This window comes from Haliotis cracherodii, unplaced genomic scaffold (genome assembly GCF_022045235.1).
Source record: "Haliotis cracherodii isolate W230 unplaced genomic scaffold, xgHalCrac1.p SCAF_15, whole genome shotgun sequence".
In the NCBI taxonomy this organism is placed as follows: domain Eukaryota; kingdom Metazoa; phylum Mollusca; class Gastropoda; order Lepetellida; family Haliotidae; genus Haliotis; species Haliotis cracherodii.
In genome coordinates, this window is record NW_027266270.1 from 18,778,637 (window position 1) to 18,799,980 (window position 21,344).

Sequence of the window (21,344 nt, forward strand, 5' to 3'; positions counted from 1 at the left end):
CACTCACTCACCTCCACTCACTCACTCACTCACTCACCTCCACTCACTCACTCACTCACTCACCTCCACTCACTCACTCACTCACTCACCTCCACTCACCTCCACTCACTCACTCACTCTCACCTCCACTCACTCACTCACTCACTCACTCACCTCCACTCACTCACTCACTCACCTCCACTCACTCACTCACTCACTCACCTCCACTCACTCACTCACTCACTCACCTCCACTCACTCACTCACTCACCTCCACTCACCTCAACTCACCTCCACTCACTCACTCACTCACCTCCACTCACTCACCTCCACTCACCTCCACTCACCCCCACTCACCTCCACTCACACACTCACTCTCACCCCCACTCACCTCCACTCACTCACCTCCACTCACCTCCACTCACCTCCACTCACTCACCTCCACTCACCTCCACTCACCTCCACTCACTCACTCACTCTCACCTCCACTCACTCACTCACTCACTCACTCACTCACCTCCACTCACTCACTCACTCACCTCCACTCACTCACTCACTCACTCACTCACCTCCACTCACTCACCTCCACTCACTCACTCACTCTCACCTCCACTCACTCACTCACTCACTCACCTCCACTCACTCACTCACTCACTCTCACCTCCACTCACTCACACTCACTCACTCACTCTCACCTCCACTCACTAAACTCACCTCCACTCACTCACTCACTCACTCACTCACTCACTCTCACCTCCACTCACTCACTCACCTCCACTCACTCACTCACCTCCACTCACTCACCTCCACTCACTCACTCACTCACTCACTCACCTCCACTCACTCACTCACCTCCACTCACTCACACACTCACTCACCTCCACTCACTCACCTCCACTCACTCACACACTCACTCACACACTCACTCACCTCCACTCACTCACCTCCACTCACTCACCTCCACTCACTCACTCACTCACTCACTCACTCACCTCCACTCACTCACTCACTCACTCTCACCTCCACTCACTCACACACTCACTCACACACTCACACTCACCTCCACTCACTCACACACTCACTCACCTCCACTCACTCACACACTCACTCACACTCACTCACACACTCACTCACTCACTCACCTCCACTCACTCACTCACTCTCACCTCCACTCACTCACTCACTCACTCACTCACTCACTCACCTCCACTCACTCACTCACACACTCACTCACTCACACACTCACTCACACTCACCTCCACTCACTCACACACTCACTCACTCACCTCCACTCACTCACTCACCTCCACTCACTCACCTCCACTCACTCACTCACCTCCACTCACTCACCTCCACTCACACACTCACTCACTCACTCACTCACCTCCACTCACTCACTCACTCACTCACTCACCCACCTACCTCCACTCATTCACCCATTCAAACAATTCTGCTCAATGACACTGGCAGTGTGAAAATGCTTCGTGATAGCAACACAGTTTCACCCCATGGAATTTGTCGTACTTTTCCTGCAGGCAGTATTTGATGACTCCGGACACACTCAAATTTATTTCTGTGATTATAGCTCGTGGTTAAATGTCATCACATATGACTTAAACTATGACAGTTATGTTCACAGGCTCATACTTATCTGTTGGCCACTAATGAGGAGGAGTTGTTAGGGAAATGTTACGGGTTATCACATGTCCACTCTACATTCCCATTGACAGGATTTAAAAGTTTGAAATGTTCGAGTAGATGGCAGGAGCATTGTGGTTGAAATTGTTTCCATTGTAGATCTTTCTTTAGTTTAAGGCTGGTTTCCCATGGACCCTGGACCCATTTTGTACCATAGCTTTGTTTTTCGGGATGACATCACTGTCCTCGGCACTTTTGTCAGTAGGGGCAGTTTCCCATGGACCCTGGACCTTGGACCAATTTTGTACCATTGCTTTGTTTTTCGGGATGACATCACTGTCCCCGGGACTCTTATCAGTAGTGGTAGTCCGGTAGGCTGATGGTTAAAGCGTTTGCTCGTCATGCTGAAGATACAGGTTTGATTCCCGACATGGGTACAATGTGTGAAGCCCATTTCTGGTGTCCTAAGCCGTGATATTGCTGGAATATTGCTAAAAGCGGTGTAAAACCAAATTCACTCACTCACTCTTATCAGTAAATTTTTAATTTCTCTCGCTCATGGACTGCTATTTTTAGAGTTGTACCATTCAAATCAGTCTTAAAACGAATTGGAGTGAATGTGTCCATTGTATTTATCATAATATAATGGAAAAATATAAAATAATCAATGATGGCCCAAACTTGTGTTTTCTTAACTTTTTCAGTAAGTTTACACTTTGCATGATGGTTAGTTGTCAAGCCAAGCTTACTAGACTGAAATGTTTTGATTCTACCGTTAGTGCAGCTATTGGTTACCATGTTTCTATATCTGTAACAACCATGTGTCGGATAAAACCCGGCTACTATTATAGTACTAATTGCCAGATGAGGTCAAGTCAAATCTTCACTAAATATTAGGACCGCCTCAGTGGTCTATTGGTAGAGCATCCGCCCAAAAGACGTTAAAAGATGGTACTTGTTGTTACCTTGTCTGGCGCTCGGCATTAAGGGGCTAAAACAAGGACTTGTCAGCTCGGAGTCAATATACTGTGTCTGAGTGGGATATTCATGTTAAACTGCGGCATGGCATCTCAGTGAGCTAGCACTATAAATCGGCATCCCGGGCTAGTACAGGCAGCCACACAAACACACACACGTACATGCACGTCACTATATAAGTGCAATAATCTTGGACGCAACGTTAAACCTCATTTCACCTCACCACACTAAATATTAGCTGTAAAACTATGCCTATAGGCTGCAAAACCAGATTCACTCACTTACTCTCACTCACTCAATTTCACTCAATTATTCTAATATGTATAAGCTTGAAGTCCCTCTTTGTCATTGATCTGATGAACAGGAAGCATTTGATTCCACTTGCAAATGATTTGTACCAGAGGAAACGTTATGACCCTTGTTAAAGGGCTGGGTCCATTCATAGAGCCTGCGATCAGCACATCTATACTCACAGCACCAGAAATAGCTTTCACAGCTCCGCATCAGGTCATTTGACAGGTATTAGCAGCGACCAAGGCCATCGGTACTATCGGGACTTGTTCCCGGAGCCATGGCTCATCAAGGGAAAATTGTCATTGTCCTGCTAGATGCCATTATGTGTTTCACTATTACATGTTGGATGTTGAATTGTTTGGAAAAGTTAAACCATATCTATTCCTGATTCATGAAATGATAATTCTTGTGATGTCATCATGAGAGTTTTTTTACTTATTTGAAACATCAAGTGTCTTCTTCATAAATAGTTGATTATTTATGTATTTGGATAGCATGACAGTAGAGCTAACGCTTTTGGGGATTAAGATAGAGAAATTAAGATTTGGGTAATATTTAGACTAATATGTTATTCTTGTACTAAACTTGGAACTGTACCCAAACTTTTCTCCAAATGTGTATTGACATTATTATCGACCCGTGAAGATCCGGGTTAGTATACGTTCTTCAGCAATCCATGCTTGTCGTTAAAGGCGACTAATGGGATCGGGTGGTCAGGCTTGCTGACGTGGTTGATGCATGTCATCGATCCCAATTGCCTGGATCGATGTTCATGATGTCAATCACTAGATTATCTGGCCCAGACTCGATTATTTACAGACCGCCGTCATATAGCTGGAATATTGCTGAGTGCAGCGTAAAACAGCAAACCAACCAACATTATATTGAGTTGATAATTGTGCTAATGTGGTATCATTAGCTACTTTATCATTAAACATGTTAAACTTGATATCACCAGACTCATGCTACAGGGTAAAAGGTGAAATCGTAGCCTTGCTAGTCAATGGAAAATTCTCACACGAACTAGAAACCCCCAGAAAGAAGCATGTGTGCAGCAAACCCTTCTCTTCAGTAACACACACTCAGGCTCACATGTAAACATTTCAAACTTGCCCTTTAAAGTTTTGATCAAACTGGGATGTTGTTCCGAAAGTTAAAAAAACCAACACATCCTTTGGTATACTTTGAAGATAGGATGTAGGTGTGTAAAACATGTTTACTTGTTTGACTCAAAAAAAAATAATCTTTTAGCCACAGTATTAAGGCACTGGGGAAACACTTTGATGTTGGAACTAGCTGTACTGCAAGTAGTGTAAAAGTTAAGGCAAACTGTAGCCATAGTCTAAATCCCCACGATACTATGGTCAATTTGGTCACGACGCCCTAGACTACCAACTCCAGGGTCGCAAAGTGTCTCCAAGGTCAAGCTCTGATGTGCACGAAGACTTGTTGATTTTTACGACATCTCGGAGCCTGTTCCGCCAGGCTGTTGGCAGAGCCTTGAGGCCTGTCAACAGCGGGACATTTCTCAAGCCGATTCAAAGCTGTGATCGTTGTGGAAACACAATATGGTTATGGCAAACAGGAAATCTTTTTTGCCCTGTCTGTAGTGATTTCAAACCTATTCTTTACAATTTGTTGAACATGTGATGTTTTTCAAAGAGTGGAAATTAGAGGGTTGGATGTATACTACACAACGTATGTTAGGGATATTGAGATATTTGACAACTTAACAAGCATAAGGAAATGTTATCTTATGTTAAATTTAACTTGAATATTAGCAGTTCTATGGTGTTGTGGATAGATCCCAGGGAGTGGACGGTCGGTGGTTAGATCCCCTGGCCGCATTAGACCAATATGTGTTGAATGTTGGTGTTTGGAGTTTCCCTGTCTTGCACTCAGCATTCATTGGATGAAACAAGGACTGGTCGGCTTGGAGTTAGTACAAAGTGTCGGGTATCCATGCTAATGTGCAGTGCAGCCTGGTGTCTCAATGGCTAGGCATTAGTTCAGATTCATACAAGCAGCCAGACACAGCTATGTAGGCTGATAATACATCAGCTACATCAATCATATGGCAATATTGAACACATAATATAAAAAACAACATCCCCAAGCAATCAGTCACATTGAACCTGGAATTGTAAGTGAGTGAGTGAGTGAGTGAGTGAGTTGGGTTTAACACCGTTTTCAACAGTATTTCAGTTATATCACAGCATGTGAGCTTTATGTGGGAAGAAAGCCCAAAGTAATGTTGCTCTCAGATGTTTACAACATTGGTGAAATGGAATTATCAGAATATTGATCCCTGTCAAAAGTTGAATAGCATAGATGTGCAGCTATTTTCCTTGTGCATGTTTGTATTTTATGAGAATGTTGGGTTTTTTTCAGTTAGGGGATTACATAACAGACAATATTTGAATTCTTTCCTTTGTTTCACACACTAGGATAAAATAAGCTGAGACTTCACGTTGACTTGTTCAGACGTTAAAGCAGATTATGGTTTTAGCAAGGGGATTTTACTTGCCTTTGTGAAATTTTATCGCAATCAACAGATATTCACATTTTGACAAATTTATGATAACGATCTTAGTGATTTGAATATTGTGGTTCAGTGTTACATATTTAAACAATTACAAGGTGTCCTTGAATGGATAATGTCAGGTTATAGGTTTTGCCATCATGACACTGTGGGGAGAAATGAGATATGTTCACAGCTGCAAACTTGATTAAATGACAAACTGTTAACCTCTAACTATCCTTTACCAGTGTAAGAAATTTAGTAACTAAATTGGGGGCACGGGTGGCCCAGTCGTCTAAGGCACTGCGATTCGCTGTGCAGAGTTTCGTCCCTTGGGTACACCAGAAACCGATGATTGTGGGTTCAAATCCCAGTTTGCCCCGATTATGTTTCTAGGTTTGTCAGCACCCTACCTGTGCTCGTGGGTTTCACCGAAGTGGTAAAGGTCTGAGACCTGCATCACTTCGGGCTTTCCTCCCACATTAAGCTGACATGCCGCAATATAACTGGAATACTGTTAAAAGCAGCCTTAAAACCCAACTCACTCATTCACTCACTTGAACAGATTATTAGGTCAACAAGAGGTATTACATGCCCTTTTAAACAGACTGGCAGTCTACAGACTTTGATGTCCAGCTAGATGTACATGTATTGAGCAGTCAGCATGAACAAGAAGTGTCTGCATCTGCTTAGACAGGTCCTGCTGCTTTCTTGGGCAGTATGTGCTGTCTGCATGAACTAGAAGTGTCTGTGTGGGATTATGTAGTCTGTCTTACAGACCCTGATACAAATATATCAACTACAGCCCATGCAAGTCTATAATGTTTGGCAAGTCTAGATTACTGCAGTATCAGGAAATGAAGAGAATCACTGGGCTCCCTTTTTATTATATTTTTATTAAGATAACTGAACAACTGTTTTTTCTGTACGGTATGTTCATTTCAGAGACTATATGTTAGTCTAAGGATTATGTCCTGATGTAGACTCAGGGTAGTACCTTCTCATCTTCATGAACTAGAAGTGTCTGTGTACAGGATTGGCTGATTCTGCTGTTTTCTTGGGCAGTATGTGCTGTCTGCATGAACTAGAAGTGTCTCTGTACAGGATTATGTCCTGATGTAGACTCAGGGTAGTACCTTCTGATCTTCATGAACTAGAAGTGTCTGTGTACAGGATTGGCTGATTCTGCTGTAGAATGGGGCAGTGTGTGCTGTCTTCATGAACTAGAAGTGTCTGTGTACAGAATTATGTCCTGATGTAGACTCAGGGTAGTACCTTCTGATCTTCATGAACTAGAAGTGTCTGTGTACAGGATTGGCTGATTTTGCTGTGGAATGGGGCAGTGTGTGCTGTCTGCATGAACTAGAAGTGTCTGTATACAGGATTGGCTGATCCTGCTGTCGATTTGGGCTGTGTGCTGGTATTAATTTAGGTATTAATATAGGGATTAAGCGTGAAAATCACATAATTTTTCTGCAGCTAACTGTGCAGTATGTTCACTGATGATGATGGACCTTTTGATTCTAATTTGATTGAAAATCAATTTATTCTCTCCTAACTTTACATAAGATTTTCTTTTTGTTCCAAATTTAATGGCATGCTGACATTGGGAATTTGCCAGTTCTATTTGTGATCACTATTAATTGCTGAAGTCTTATTGTCTTGTACAATTTATTGCTTGAGGCCAGAAGCATGTTTTTTCATGTTCATTGTTCACATTTCCAATTGTAAAATGGACACTGGGCCCATTGCATCAATAACTGGTTGTATAGGATGGAATTATCTGTAGTCTGATGTTCCATTCAGTTGAGGGGGCACGAGTGGCCCAGTCGTCTAAGGCGCCACGATTCGCTGTGCAGAGTTGCATCCCTTGGGCACGCCAGAAACCTATGATTGTGGGTTTGAATCCCGGTTCGCCTCGATTATGTTTCTAGGTTTGTCAGCACCATACCCGTGCTCGTGGGTTTCACCGAAGTGGTAAATGTCTGAGATCTGCATCACTTCGGGCTTTCCTCCCACATTTAGCTGACACGCTGTGATGTAACTGGAATCCTGTTAAAAGCGCCTTTTAACCCAACTCACTCACTCACTCCATTCATATGGGGGTAGTGGGCTAGCCCTGATAGCCCTAGTAGTCAAGTCCAGGGTTGGATTCCTCACATGGTTACAGTCTGTCAATCCCATTCTTGGATTCCCCTGCCATTATTATGGCTGGAATCATTACTGAAGGCAACAATACTCACTCACTGCTATGGGGGTGGTCAGGTAGCCTAGTGGTTAAAGCGTTCGCTCGTCACGCTGAAGACCCGGGTTCCATTCCTGACATGCGTACAATGTGTGAAGCCCATTTCTGCTGTCCCCTGCCGTGATATTACTGGAATATTGCTAAAAGCGGCGTAAAACCATACTCACTCACTCACTCACTCACTCACTCACTCACTCACTCACTCGTGGACTAGTGGTTAAATATATGTATTTAGGGTCTTTATTCTTACAAAAAATCAGTTACATTTTGGTATTGTTTTGCAATCGTAATTCCATGATTGTGTGACTAATGAGTTTGTTTTTCATCCTTTAGTAGCAGTACTAATCTGGAAGTGGAATTTCGTAAATTTATTGTATCCATCATTTACATTGAATTTTAGGCAGAATACCCAAATAAAAAAAAATTGGTCTAAAGCATGACGATATTCGTAACTCAGCCACCAACGTGGACAAATGTTAGTTATTGTTCTAAATTCGTTTTTAGTATCGAACAAGACCCAGAGCTGGAAAATATTGAAATACACTAACAATAGTCCTAGTGTCGAGGAACAAGTTCAGAATTTAACCTAGGCTTCCTGTTATGGCCTGGGTTGTATTGCGGAATGGTGAGATGCACCATCAACGGTAAACATATCTTATTGATTAATTGGCCGATTTTTTTATGAAGCAGCAACCAGCAAACATTGATTGCTAAAAAAGGTATTCAGTAATCTGAAGGTCAGAATGTTTAAACAGGATCAGAGGACCTTGTCATTTACATGGAGTATATGCTCAGCTACATGTGGGCTTATGGGGGCAACTGAAGGTGGAAGGACACAGGGCATCAGACTCCAGGCAGATTGATTCGAATAGTATTGGATGGGTCTAGCCTGCCTGATGGGCCTTATTTCAGAAATATAAGGTCAAATGTTCCATATTAATCTCAAATGGAGGGTTGTATGTCTTTTTGGAAGGGTTAGTTCCTAGGCTAGCGGGGGCGGTCGGGTAGCCTGGTGGTTAAAGCGTTCGCTCGTCACGCCGAAGACCCGGGTTCGAATCCCGACATGGGTACAATGTGTGAAGCCCATTTCTGGTGTCCCCCGCCGTGATATTGCTGGAATATTGCTAAAAGCACACTCATACACTCACTCAGTTAGCCCCCTTGAATTTTCAGTAGCAGGCTAACATGATTAACCAATGCATCACAATTTTTAGCTGATGATACATAATGCACTTGCCCATGTTTTGTTTGTTTGTTGTTTAATGCTGCACTCAGCAATATTCAAGCTATTGACGACAGTCTGTAATTAATCGAGCCAGGTCCAGACAATCCAGTGATTGATGTCATGAGTATCGATCCACCCACTGCATCAACCTAGTCAGTGAACCTAACCACCCATGTCTTTATCTTTTAAGGTTGTATCACTTTCCAAGAAGTATCGTATCTTTACTGTGCATTGAAATAACTCTGCCTGATGCTTACAGGCTTGAAAAGTCCTTGAATTTCCTATATTATTCATCTTGTGTTCTTTCTTTACCTGATCAGCTGAGAGTTTATGGTTCACTGAAGAGAATCTTCGAGAAAACAAAACTGACATTTAATCATTAAATAGTTGAGATGTGTTTTGCAAAATTGAACGTCGCTATGATCAGAGTGATTGCTTTCTTGATGCATGCAGACTGTTGAACTCTCACTGGTTATTCCAAGAAATAAAGGAAGGGACCTTCTTAATTAAACATCTTCATCCTTGAATGACATAACCAAGGAATTAGCATGTGGAAACATGCTTCATATTTGTTAAAGACCTCTCCTTGCAGACTGAGGAAGCCTCTTGAATGTTTATAATAGACACTTCAATGATGTTAGCCGTGTGTGGATTCGGGGATAAAATTGTTCCAAAGCAACCTATTTTGGCTGTACGAGGCGACTTTTGGATCGTGTAGTCGAGCTTGGATTAATAGAGTGACTTTGTAGTTTGTATCCTGACGGCTTGGATCATTTCTCATTTTATTAATCACTGGGTTTCGAGTTCAGATGCATTATTTACAGGACACCATTATTTAGCTTGAATAGTGCAGCCTAAAGCAACAAACAGATGATGGCAGACAACATGTCAGAGTTCTCCTGGGACATCGACTTCACTGTGTATCCCATTTGGCTATAATGTCAGGACAATAGGCTGTTAACAGAGAATTTAGCCATCACAGAATATCAGTGCTTTGTTATAGATAATAATGCTCTAAGGTAATGTACTGGTTTGATACAGAAAGAAATGCAACTGTAAACAATGGTCGAAATTGAGCTTTGGAGTCCAACAGAACTATTTATAGATAACAATGTCTTTGTTGTTTTTTATCTGTAAAAAGTTCCATGACTTTGGGTTCTTCTGACTTAAAGTTATGGTGTCCCATTTGAACACCATTGGAGCAAACCTCAAGGAACCCACTCTTCCACTGTTCACATTACCACACTGGTTTGTCTGTTCCACTGTTCACATTATCACACACTGGTTTGTCTGTTCCACTGTTCACATTATCACACTGGTTTGTCTGTTCCACTGTTAAGATTATCACACTGGTTTGTCTGTTCCACTGTTCACATTATCGCACACTGGTTTGTCTGTTCCACTGTTAAGATTATCACACTGGTTTGTCTGTTCCACTGTTCACATTATCACACTGGTTTGTCTGTTCCACTGTTCACATTATCACACTGGTTTGTCTGTTCCACTGTTCACATTTTCACACACTGGTTTGTCTGTTCCACTGTTCACATTATCACACTGGTTTGTCTGTTCGACAGTTCACATTATCACTCACTGGTTTGTCTGGTCCACTGTTCACATTATCACACACTGGTTTGTCTGTTCCACTGTTCACATTATCACAAATTTGTTTGTCTGTTCCACCGTTCACATTATCACACACTGGTTTGTCTGGTCCACTGTTCACATTATCACACACTGGTTTGTCTGATCCATTGTTCACATTATCACACACTGGTTTGTCTGTTCCATTGTTCTCATCATCACACACTGGTTTGTCTGGTCCATTGTTCACATTATTACACACTGGTTTGTCTGTTCCACTGTTCACATCATCACCCACTGGTTTGTCTGGTCCACTGTTCACATTATCACACACTGGTTTGCCTGGTCCACTGTTCTCATCATCACACACTGGTTTGTCTGGTCCACTGTTCACATTATCACACACTGGTTTGTCTGGTCCACTGTTCACATTATCACACACTGGTTTGTCTGGTCCACTGTTCACATTATCACACACTGGTTTGTCTGGTCCACTGTTCACATTATCACACACTGGTTTGTCTGGTCCACTGTTCACATTATCACACACTGGTTTGTCTGGTCCACTGTTCACATTATCACACACTGGTTTGTCTGGTCCACTGTTCACATTATCACACACTGGTTTGTCTGGTCCATTGTTCACATTATCACACACTGGTTTGTCTGGTCCATTGTTCACATTATCACACACTAATTATTATTGATCAGTATAAGAATCAAGTATGTTCGATATGTTAATATTTCAATTATTGTTTGTTGACAAACCTTTTGTTATAAATTAGAAGGATGAGGCTGGAATGCAGTGTATTGATTAACTAATTGCTTTGCAGAAACACAAACCTAACATTTCATGAATAGTAATTTATATAAGATGAAATGCAATATCTAAACTGGCCATTTTAACACAGTTCAATGTCAAATTAATCAATATTACAGATCACATGATTGCTAAATCACATGCCATAGTTGAGCATAAATAAGATTGGGATCTATGTAATTTGGACCCTATATGTATGGACACGGAACTCAACACCTGATGTTAGAGAGACATGTACAAATACCTTGTCCAGTACTCAATACTGTGTCAATGATCACTATATTAATCATAATCATTTGGAAATACGTCCAGGCTCTCCAAATGTTTTGTTCTGGCAAAATGAATCAAACTGGAGTAAAATGCGTCAATCAATTTCATGTCACCGGAGTCTTTGTCCCAGACTCATTGATTGTGGCTTCCGTCAGCCAGTCACCAAGGGATGAATGGACAATCCAAGCGGGAATATTTCCCTCTTCCGTCTCCTGCATGCCTGTCAGAACAGATTGGGTCCAGACTTGCTCCTGTATTCTTAACATACAGAATAATCTGGAGTATTATTTTAAATCTCCATTGAAATTAATCCCAAGACTGAAAAAATAGGGCCCAATTTTGGCAATGTCTGGAACATTCATACCAGCTCCATATCAGACAAGCCTCAACTACGTGGCATGTATTTGGGGCACAATGTAAAGTGCAGGTTGACCTAGAATACTCTGTGTAATTCACAAAGAAATGTTTATGTGAATAATACATTTCTAATCTCCAAGTGTCCCAATAGACTTCTAGTATTTGGGTTCTAATATCCAAGTGTCCCTAAATAGACTTCTAGTATTTGGGTTCTAATATCCAAGTGTTTAGTTTCCCAATAGACTTCTAGTATTTGGGTTCTAATATCCAAGTGTTTAGTTTAGTTTCCCAATAGACTTCTAGTATTTGGGTTCTAATATCCAAGTGTTTAGTTTCCCAATAGACTTCCAGTATTTGGGTTCTAATATCCAAGTGTTTAGTTTCCCAATAGACTTCTAGTATTTGGGTTCTAATATCCAAGTGTTTAGTTTAGTTTCCCAATAGACTTCTAGTATTTGGGTTCTAATATCCAAGTGTTTAGTTTCCCAATAGACTTCTAGTATTTGGGTTCTAATATCCAAGTGTCCCAATAGACTTCTAGTATTTGGGTTCTAATATCCAAGTTTCCCAATAGACTTCTAGTATTTGGGTTCTAATATCCAAGTTTCCCAATAGACTTCTAGTATTTGGTTTTGAGTTTTTGCTGTCAACATTCCCTTAATAACTTAAGAAATATGCAGAAGGTGTGGAAATCATTCTCAGAATAATGTTGTTAAGTCCGGAATATGGAAAGTCATAAGAACAGTGTGCACTTGTAGTTAAACAGACGAGGGTAAAACATCCTAAGTCTCTCCTTCAGTCTATGCAAAAACAACTTGTCCCAACTTGTCATGATGCAGTATTTCCTGTGTATGTTTTACTTGTGTTATATATTGATCATTACAAGCTGAGCTGACTAGAAAGAAAGTTCCAATCAATCTCCAGACAAGTCTCCAACTGCTTTCATGAGCAAACATTACTATTTAAGGGCTGCAAGTTATTACCGCTATGCTGCGATATGCTTTTCAAACGATAGGTATTGCAATATTTTTTCTTGTGTTCCGGTAGATTGGGTAAGAAATATGTGACAAGTCTCGTTAAAATCTACACAGAAGTTCATTCACAAATGATGTTTCCCTTCGAAATTGATAGACCAATGCGGAAACACAGAAGTGATTTTTCTCTCACGGTGGTTACCCTTGAAGATCCTGGGTAGAAAAGACTTCAGCAACCCATTCTTGCCATAACAGGCGACTATGCTTGATGCATGTCATTGTATCCCAATTGCGTAGATTGATGCTCATGATGTCAATCACTGGATTATCTGATCTAGACTTGATACTTTTCAGACCGCCGTCATATAGCTGGAATATTGCTGAGTGTGGCTTTAAACAACAAACAAACAAACTCTCACGGTGGTGATGACTGGCTATGCTGACATTGTAATATTTACTTCAGTAAGTAGAAACTATGCTTGTCGTAAAAGGCGACTATGCTTGTGGTAAGAGGCAGCTAACAGGATCTGGTGGTCAGGCTCCCTGACTTGGTTGTTGCATATCATCGATCCCAAATGGGTGGATCGATGTTCATGATGTCAATCACTGGATTATCTGGTCCAGACTTGATTATTTACTATGGCTGTTATGATACACTCGCATTTTCGGGGGAATCGAACCGTATCCATTTATGAATTGAATTCGTTATTCGTGGTCACTAGAATCGAATATTTATGAATATGCAGTCATGTGCATCTACATACCCTGTACCTAAAAATATCCCTAAGAACATATTATATGCAGAGATGTCTTTAAAGACAACACTCATATATATAATTTGACAGTATTGTGGTCATCAGTCATTGTGGTATTTGAGCAGATACTAGTACCTGGATAAATGCAGTATATGAATGTATAATATATTAATAATTAACCAACCATGTCAAATAATTAATGTTGTTATTTTTCACTGAATATAATAAATTGTACATCAACTGTTGACTTGTTATTGTATTCGTGAATAAATATTCGTATTCGTTACCCTATATTCGTGATATGAATCGTATTCACCTCATAGTGTAATCGTTGCAGCCCTATTATTTACAGACCTACGCCATATAGCTTGAATATTGCTGCGTGCAGCGTAAAACACCAAATCAACCAACCAAAGTAGAAACTAGGATCTGCATACACGATCAGTGTCAATCACTGTCAAACACGGGGCGGTCGGGTAGCCGAGTGGTTAAAGCGTTCGCTCGTCACGCTGAAGACCTGGGTTTGATTCCCGACATGGGTACAATGTGTGAAGCCCATTTCTGGTGTCCCCCGCCATGATATTGCTGGAATATTGCTAAAAGCGGCGTAAAACCATACTCACTCACTCACTCACTGTCAAACACGTTACCCCAAAATATGTTGCAGTACATGATGCAATACATATTCCAGTATCGCAGTATATTTCAATAAATTGTTTTGCCAATACAGAGCCCTGAATTGCTGGTGTACTCACTGCAATTTCTACTTTGTATCTGCCGAACAGTTTTGGTAGAATTGTCCATGCAATAGCAGCGTCATGAAATCCCTGATTGACTATGCAGGAAGTGTTTCAGAGAAGCAGTGATTGTTGGGCAGATGTTATTTCTGTCTTTCTAGGCCTGCTTCAAGTACATCAATAACTGATGGTTATGAATTATACAGCATACTATCTGTGTGATCTTGGTTTACATTGATCACACGATAGAGGGGTGGCAGTGTTGTTGTTGAGGCAACAGACAACATGTTTATGATGCCCCGGGGGGTTTCAGGGGAAGAATAGGCCCCTGTACCCGAAACTTTACCATATGGGAATTTTGAGTGATTGCTATTAGGGGATAAACTTTATGTGTTTTCGGATTTGCAGATTTTGTTTAGTATTCAAATGAGTTTCTTTTGGAAGTGATGACATTAGCTGACGGTTCAGATGATAAAATTTCCAGTCGTCTGCTGAAGTGGGACGACGTCATGCTACAGTGGATGACGTCATGCTACAGTGGATGACGTCATGCTACAGTGGATGACGTCATGTTACAGTGGATGACGTCACATGCTTCCACCACAAATGAACTCGCCTGGTTTAGGCAGGATGTGGAAAAACACAAATAAATCATAAAGTTTTTCTGATAAATTTGGATCCAGCTTAGTATTTAGTTTACATGTATCCATTTCGCCAAACCGAACGTTATTCAGAAATTGAATTTAGAAAGAAAAACAAATAATCAAGAAAAGTGTTCTTTTGCTGTGAATAGCCCAGGTGATTTTCAGTCATATTTGGTAAAGATACCAAAGAATTTCCTTTCAAATGTTGCTGAAGTAAACGACCCTACTTCCATTGTCTTCAGGAAGTTCACTGAATATCTTGTTTCAGTTTTTATATAATAACCGTCTTGTTTCTCCTGCAGCTCCTGGGGGCAGTGATATTTGGCATCTTGCTGTGGTTCCGCCTGGACTTCTGGTCCAATGAGTACCTGGAAGTGGATGAGGAACTGTACCGCTACCTTATCCTGCTCTACATCTTCATCGTCGTCGGAGGCCTCATCGTAGGCTTTGCCATCCTTGGAATTGTAGCTGCAGTGCGAGCCATCAAATGGGCCATTGTGGTAGTGAGTATTACTTACAGGTGTAAACCAGGCTGTGAAACCAGGGAAATAACATTGTTGCAAAAAGGGGCGGTTGGGTAGCCTAGTGGTTAAAGCGTTCGCTCGTCATGCCGGAGACCCATCTTTCAATTCCTGACATGGGTACAATGTGTGAAGCCCATTGCTGGTGTCCCCCGCCGTAATATTGCTGGAATATTGCTAAAAGCGGCGTAAAACTATACTCACTCACTCACTCACAATGTTGCAAATGACGTTTTTCAATTGATCAGTAGCTATGACATGACACCATGACATGATGTCTTCAGACAATAGCATGGCGTCTGTAGAATACCATTCGTGTCATGGGACAGTAGCATGACATTATTGCACAAACACCCGTGAAAATCCGGGGTAGAATAGGTCTTCAGCAACCCATGCTTGCAGTAAAAGGTGACGAAGGGGATCAGGTGGCCAGGCTTGCTGACTTAGTTGCTGCATGTCATCATATCCCAGTTACGTAGATCATGTCCGTGGTGTCTAGAACTGCATTGTATGGTCTAGACTCAATTATTTACAGACCGCCGTCATATAGCTGGAATATTGCTGAGTGTGGCATTAAACAACAAACAAACATTGCAAAAAACAGGAGGTAATTGTCAAAATGCTGTTGTTTGTGAGAATTTACAGTGTTTCACATTTTTAGTGGGTTTTTTCATTTATGTGAAATGCTTGTAAATATCTTTGTCAGACCTGCACTTGATGAGAGAATTCTCATGAGTAAGCTTTATGCTCTACGTATCTGCACTTGATGAGAGAATTCTGATGAGTAAGCATTATGCTCTATGTATCTGCAAGGGGCGGTCGGGTAGCCTAGTGGTTAAAGTGTTCGCTCATCATCCGAAGACCCGGGTTCGAATCCCGACATGGGTACAATGTGTGTGGTTACCATTTCTGGTGTCCCCCGCCGTGATATTGCTGGAATATTGCTAAAAGCGGTGTAAAACCAAACTCACTCACTCACTATGTATGTGCACTTGATGAGTGAATTCTCATGAGTAAGCATTATGCTCTATGTATAAGACTATGAGTTAATGAGCACACAGGATATATTTACAGCAATGAGTTAATGAGAGAGACTGGGACCAATTAGTATTAGTTCAACTGGTTGTAGATAAATATGGTTATTGTAACACTGCTACCATAATCCATCATTACCTTCACATATTATTTTGTTTCTGGGTTATAACTTGAACATATCTTGATGGATGTTAATCACAATGGAGGGAAACTGCAGGGGACCATTCATTATGTCGTAACAGGCGACTAACAGGTTGGTGGTCAGGCCTGATGACTTGGTTGATTCATGCTATTGTATCAAAATTGCGGAGATCGATGCTCATGATGTCAATCACTGGATTGTCTGGTCCAGACTCGATTATTTACAGACCACCGTCATATTGCTGGAATATTGCTGAGTGCGGTGTTTAACAACAAACAAATAAAAATACTTATATTTCTTGTTCTCTGAGGATATGGACACTGAGAAATATTTCTTTATGAACATTTGCTTTGAATTTACTCTGTTTGGTATGAATATGAAAGGTTGAATGAAACTGGTAATATGTAGGAATGTCCAGTATTTCATTGTGTTTGTTCTTCTAAAAGCCATGGGAAACACTGACACTAGGCATGACAATTTGCTGTGCAGGTTTCATCCTGTAGTTGCACAAAGGTCCTCTGGCCATGTGTTCCAGTCCCCGAGTCGTTCCGATTATGATCCCTGTCTGTCGGAACCAGACCCACACTGAGGGGTTTCACCAAACATCTTAAGCCTGCTTCACTTTGGGGTTTTCATACCACATTTAAAGCCATCTTGCAATGAGCAGCTGATGAGGGGACTGAAACAGAGTGTTCATTGTATTTCACCTATATCAGTATATTTGACCTTTGATAAAATATAGGTTCAATATGTGAGACCCGTGAAGATTCCGGGGTAGAATAGGTCTTCAGCAACCCATGCTTGCCGTAAAAGGTGACTATGCTTGTCGTAAAAGGTGATCAGGTGGTCAGGCTCGCTGACTTGGTTGATGCATGTCATCAATCCCAATGGCGTGAATTGATGCTCATGGCACTAAAAACTGAATTGTCTGGTCCAGACTTGATTATTTACAGACCGCTGTCATATAGCTGGAATATTGCTGAGTGCGGCGTAAAACAACAAACCAACCAACCAACAATATGTGAAGCCCATTTCTGGTGTCCTCAACCGTGATATTGCTGGAATATTGCTAAAAGTGGCATAAAACCTCACTCACTAACTCACTCACTCACTCACTCACTCACTCACTCACTCACTCACTCACTCACTCACTCACTCTACAATATAAGAGAGGTGATTTGATACAACTTCGGAGGTGATTTGATACAACTTCGGAGAGGTGATATGATACAATATGAAAGAGGTGATACGCTACAATACAAGAGAGGCAGTAAAATACAATCTAAGAGAGGTGATCCAATACAATATGAAAGAGAGATATTACACAGCTTTATAAGCTAGGTGATACGATACTAGAGGCGATATACACAATATAAGAGAGGCAGTATGATACAATGTAAGAGAGGTGATACATACAATATAACAATGGTGGCAGCGGTACTACACTGTTTTCTTCATTGTCCATGGATGGTAATTAGCTGTGTGACCTGCGTAAGGAAACATGTTGGGCTTTCCTAACTCATTAGGCTGAAAACTACAGGACATGTGTTGTTGCCAAGACAGGAAGAAATATCAAAGGACTAAAAATAAATGGCTGTTTTTTGTTTGTGGGATATTTACAAATCAAAAACTATTGGGATAACTATTTGTTAGTTTGTGTTCCATGATGTCCTAGAATTTCCAAACTGGTGACTGTTCCCATATCCGTTCTGTTTTTACGTTTACATCAAATGTGTTTGCTGTTGTAACTCATTCAAATTCAAGTAAAAACCTTCCAGATATTTGATGTGAATTCTTGTCTTAAGTTCAGCCTTGAATAAATGCCACTTCGCTGTCACTGTTTAATTTAAAATAATGCCTTTGTGATGCTTGGGCAAAAAGGCTCCTTTACATTCTTATGTAAAGAATTAATTCACTTGAATGGATTATAACAAGAAAGGTATGAATATGATTAAATGAAAAAGTATTGGATTAAATATGGATTTAAGAACATTGCCCTGGCACATATCACAATATGAAGCTTAGAAGATAACTTGTGATAAGCTTTTGGACAAAAAGCATTGCCAATGACCTTGAACAAACATCAGAACAGTGGCTGCTTGAGCCATCTTGAAACAGGGGGGGATTTATTGATGGAGTTAGGATTGTATTTTGAGCTGTTTGGATAAGCGTGTTAGTAGAACAGCTGTTTTAAAGTTTGTTTAATGTTTTGCCACGACATGCTATGAAAGGTCACAAGTAAAGGCATAGCATCAACTAAGAAACGTGATTCAATGTACCAAAAAAGAAAAAAGAACCTGAAATTTCAGTGAAGGAAGGGCAGTTTATATTTTTTGTTACATTTGACCAAGGAAACTACCCCGAAAATTTGGCTTATGTTATGTAGGGCAGGGGTCAAATTACACTTAAATTGCAAATGGATGTCAAAAGTGTTAAATGTTTTTGTGAGATGTAAACAATGCCATAGGCTTCTGAGGTTGTTTACCGGTATGTCTACCTGCTTGTACATTTGCTGATTCAAACTTTCACAAATATAGAATAGAATTGAAACTCTAGATAAGTCTTAATCTCTTCCTTCCTTTCATAGAATGTTGGATAATTTCAATACAAAATTAAAACAAATTTGTTATTATGGAAAAGGAAGTTAGGAAACATTTTACCTTTCTTTACCAAAACTATTTGTTCTTTTATGAGATCTCAATATTGTAGTCTTTTTAATATTCTTATTTTATTTTTATTGCAACTAACGATCCTATTAAAAAATATTATTTCTTCTTCTTCTTCAGTACTACTGTAAACAGGGAATTTTTTGCGACCGTTTTATTATTGCGAGTTTTGCGAACGAGACTTAATCGCAAAAATTAAAAACGCAAAAATAAGGACATATATAAATAATACATACATACTTTATTCATTGCAACACGTCATCAAATTTGAAATCATCAACCAGAACCACAGGTTACTCAATAAGTAATACTCAATACATCACAAATGACAGTGTAAACAGACCAATTGGTGTCACTGTTACCTCACAGTAATCCTGCCTTCTTCCAACCTCGCTTGATTGCGTCAGTGTCCTTTGCAATTTTGGCCACACATGACATGACACAGAGTTGAGTCAATTATCGTATTTGATAATTAGTCGCAATTTAACTCAGAAAAACTACCTTCGGAGAGAAGCTGTCTATTGTTTGGTAATCGAGGGGTCATCTCAACACGGCAACTCACAAAAATATCCCGTCGCAGTATTGTCTTTGGCGTGGTATTCGCAATGTTTTAACAGCGCAGAAATAAATCTGTTTACAGTATACAGGCCACAGGCCCTTTGTACAAAATATATAACATATTTATGGCAACAGTCACAATGATAAAATAGTTATTCTTTCTTCTTTACTGTGATAGGGGCTGTCGGGTAGCCTAGTGGTTAAAGCGTTCGCTCGTCACGCCGAAGACCCGGGTTTGATTCCCGACATGGGTTCAATGTGTGAAGCCCATTTCTGGTGTCCCCCGCCTTGATGTTGCTGGAATATTGCTAAAAGCGGCGTAAAACCTCACTCACTCAATCACTCTTTACTGTGATTCAGATATTGAGCGATATTAATAATGAGCTTTGTGATAGTTGTAGATAAAAGAATATTAAACTTATGGACATTTGGGTGTAGATAATATTTTGAAGGAATATAGAGATGGCATAGGTGAGTATATCATGATATGACATGTATACTAAGTTTTCGTATAATAATTAGATCCATGGCAAGGGCTTTTATAGGTTATCATTGTGTAACATTTATACAACATTTCATATAATTATAGTTTAGCAAGTAATATATATCAACAGGTAAAATGCATATACAACCAATGTTTGTGTGAAGAGGTGGGTCGGAGGGTCCAGCTGGCTGTGTTGGTGGATGCATGTCATTGTAAACCTAGTACGTAGGACAATGCTCATCACTCCACAAGCGATTATTTACAGACTGCTGTCAAGAACTGGAATAATGCTGAGTGCGTCATTACACAACAAACAAAGACACAAACAAAATAATAGATGATGACGTGAATCATTGGATTGTCTGGTCCAGACTCGATTATTTGCCATGTTTACAGACTGCTTTCACATAGCTGGAATATTGCCGAGTGTGGTGTTACACAATAAACAAACTACCGTATTTCCTCTATTAGAAGCCCGGGCTTCTATTTATTTCAGACAAGCCTTTGACCCGGCATCAGTTAGAGGCCCGGCGACTATTGGAGTCCCGGCTTCTATTAATACCCCCATTTCACTATGATCACGAATGCCACGAGTCACGTAGAGTTACCGGAAGAGAAAGGGAGTCCTCATTATGTAATTTAGGTCCCCAAAAGGGATCATTAATTGTATCAATTCTATTTTTTGCACTGAACAATTGACCCGGCTTCTATTAGAGACCCGGGGTCTAATAGAGGAAATACGGTAACTAACTAACTGACTGACTGACTCCTGATGTTGTCTTGCAGTTCATTGTGGCAATGGTGCTGGCTATCATCCTCACTGTGGCAGGAATGGCTTACGGAATTGTCTACCGAGAAGAGGTAAGCAGGAAGAGCAGGACACTCCTATTTTAGTTTTAGTCAAGATTCATGTGGCAA

At 40.6% G+C, this 21,344-nt stretch overlaps 1 protein-coding gene across 1 annotated transcript in view; it reads left to right on the forward strand.

Annotated features, from left to right (window-relative positions):
* LOC139462350 (tetraspanin-11-like) overlaps positions 1–21,344 on the forward strand; it is an 82,445-nt gene that overhangs the window by 39,546 nt on the left and 21,555 nt on the right. Inside the window, exons 2-3 of the mRNA XM_071244006.1 lie at positions 15,323–15,523; positions 21,213–21,287. Coding sequence (XP_071100107.1) covers positions 15,323–15,523; positions 21,213–21,287 — 276 coding nt within the window. The remainder of the gene's footprint in view (positions 1–15,322; positions 15,524–21,212; positions 21,288–21,344) is intronic.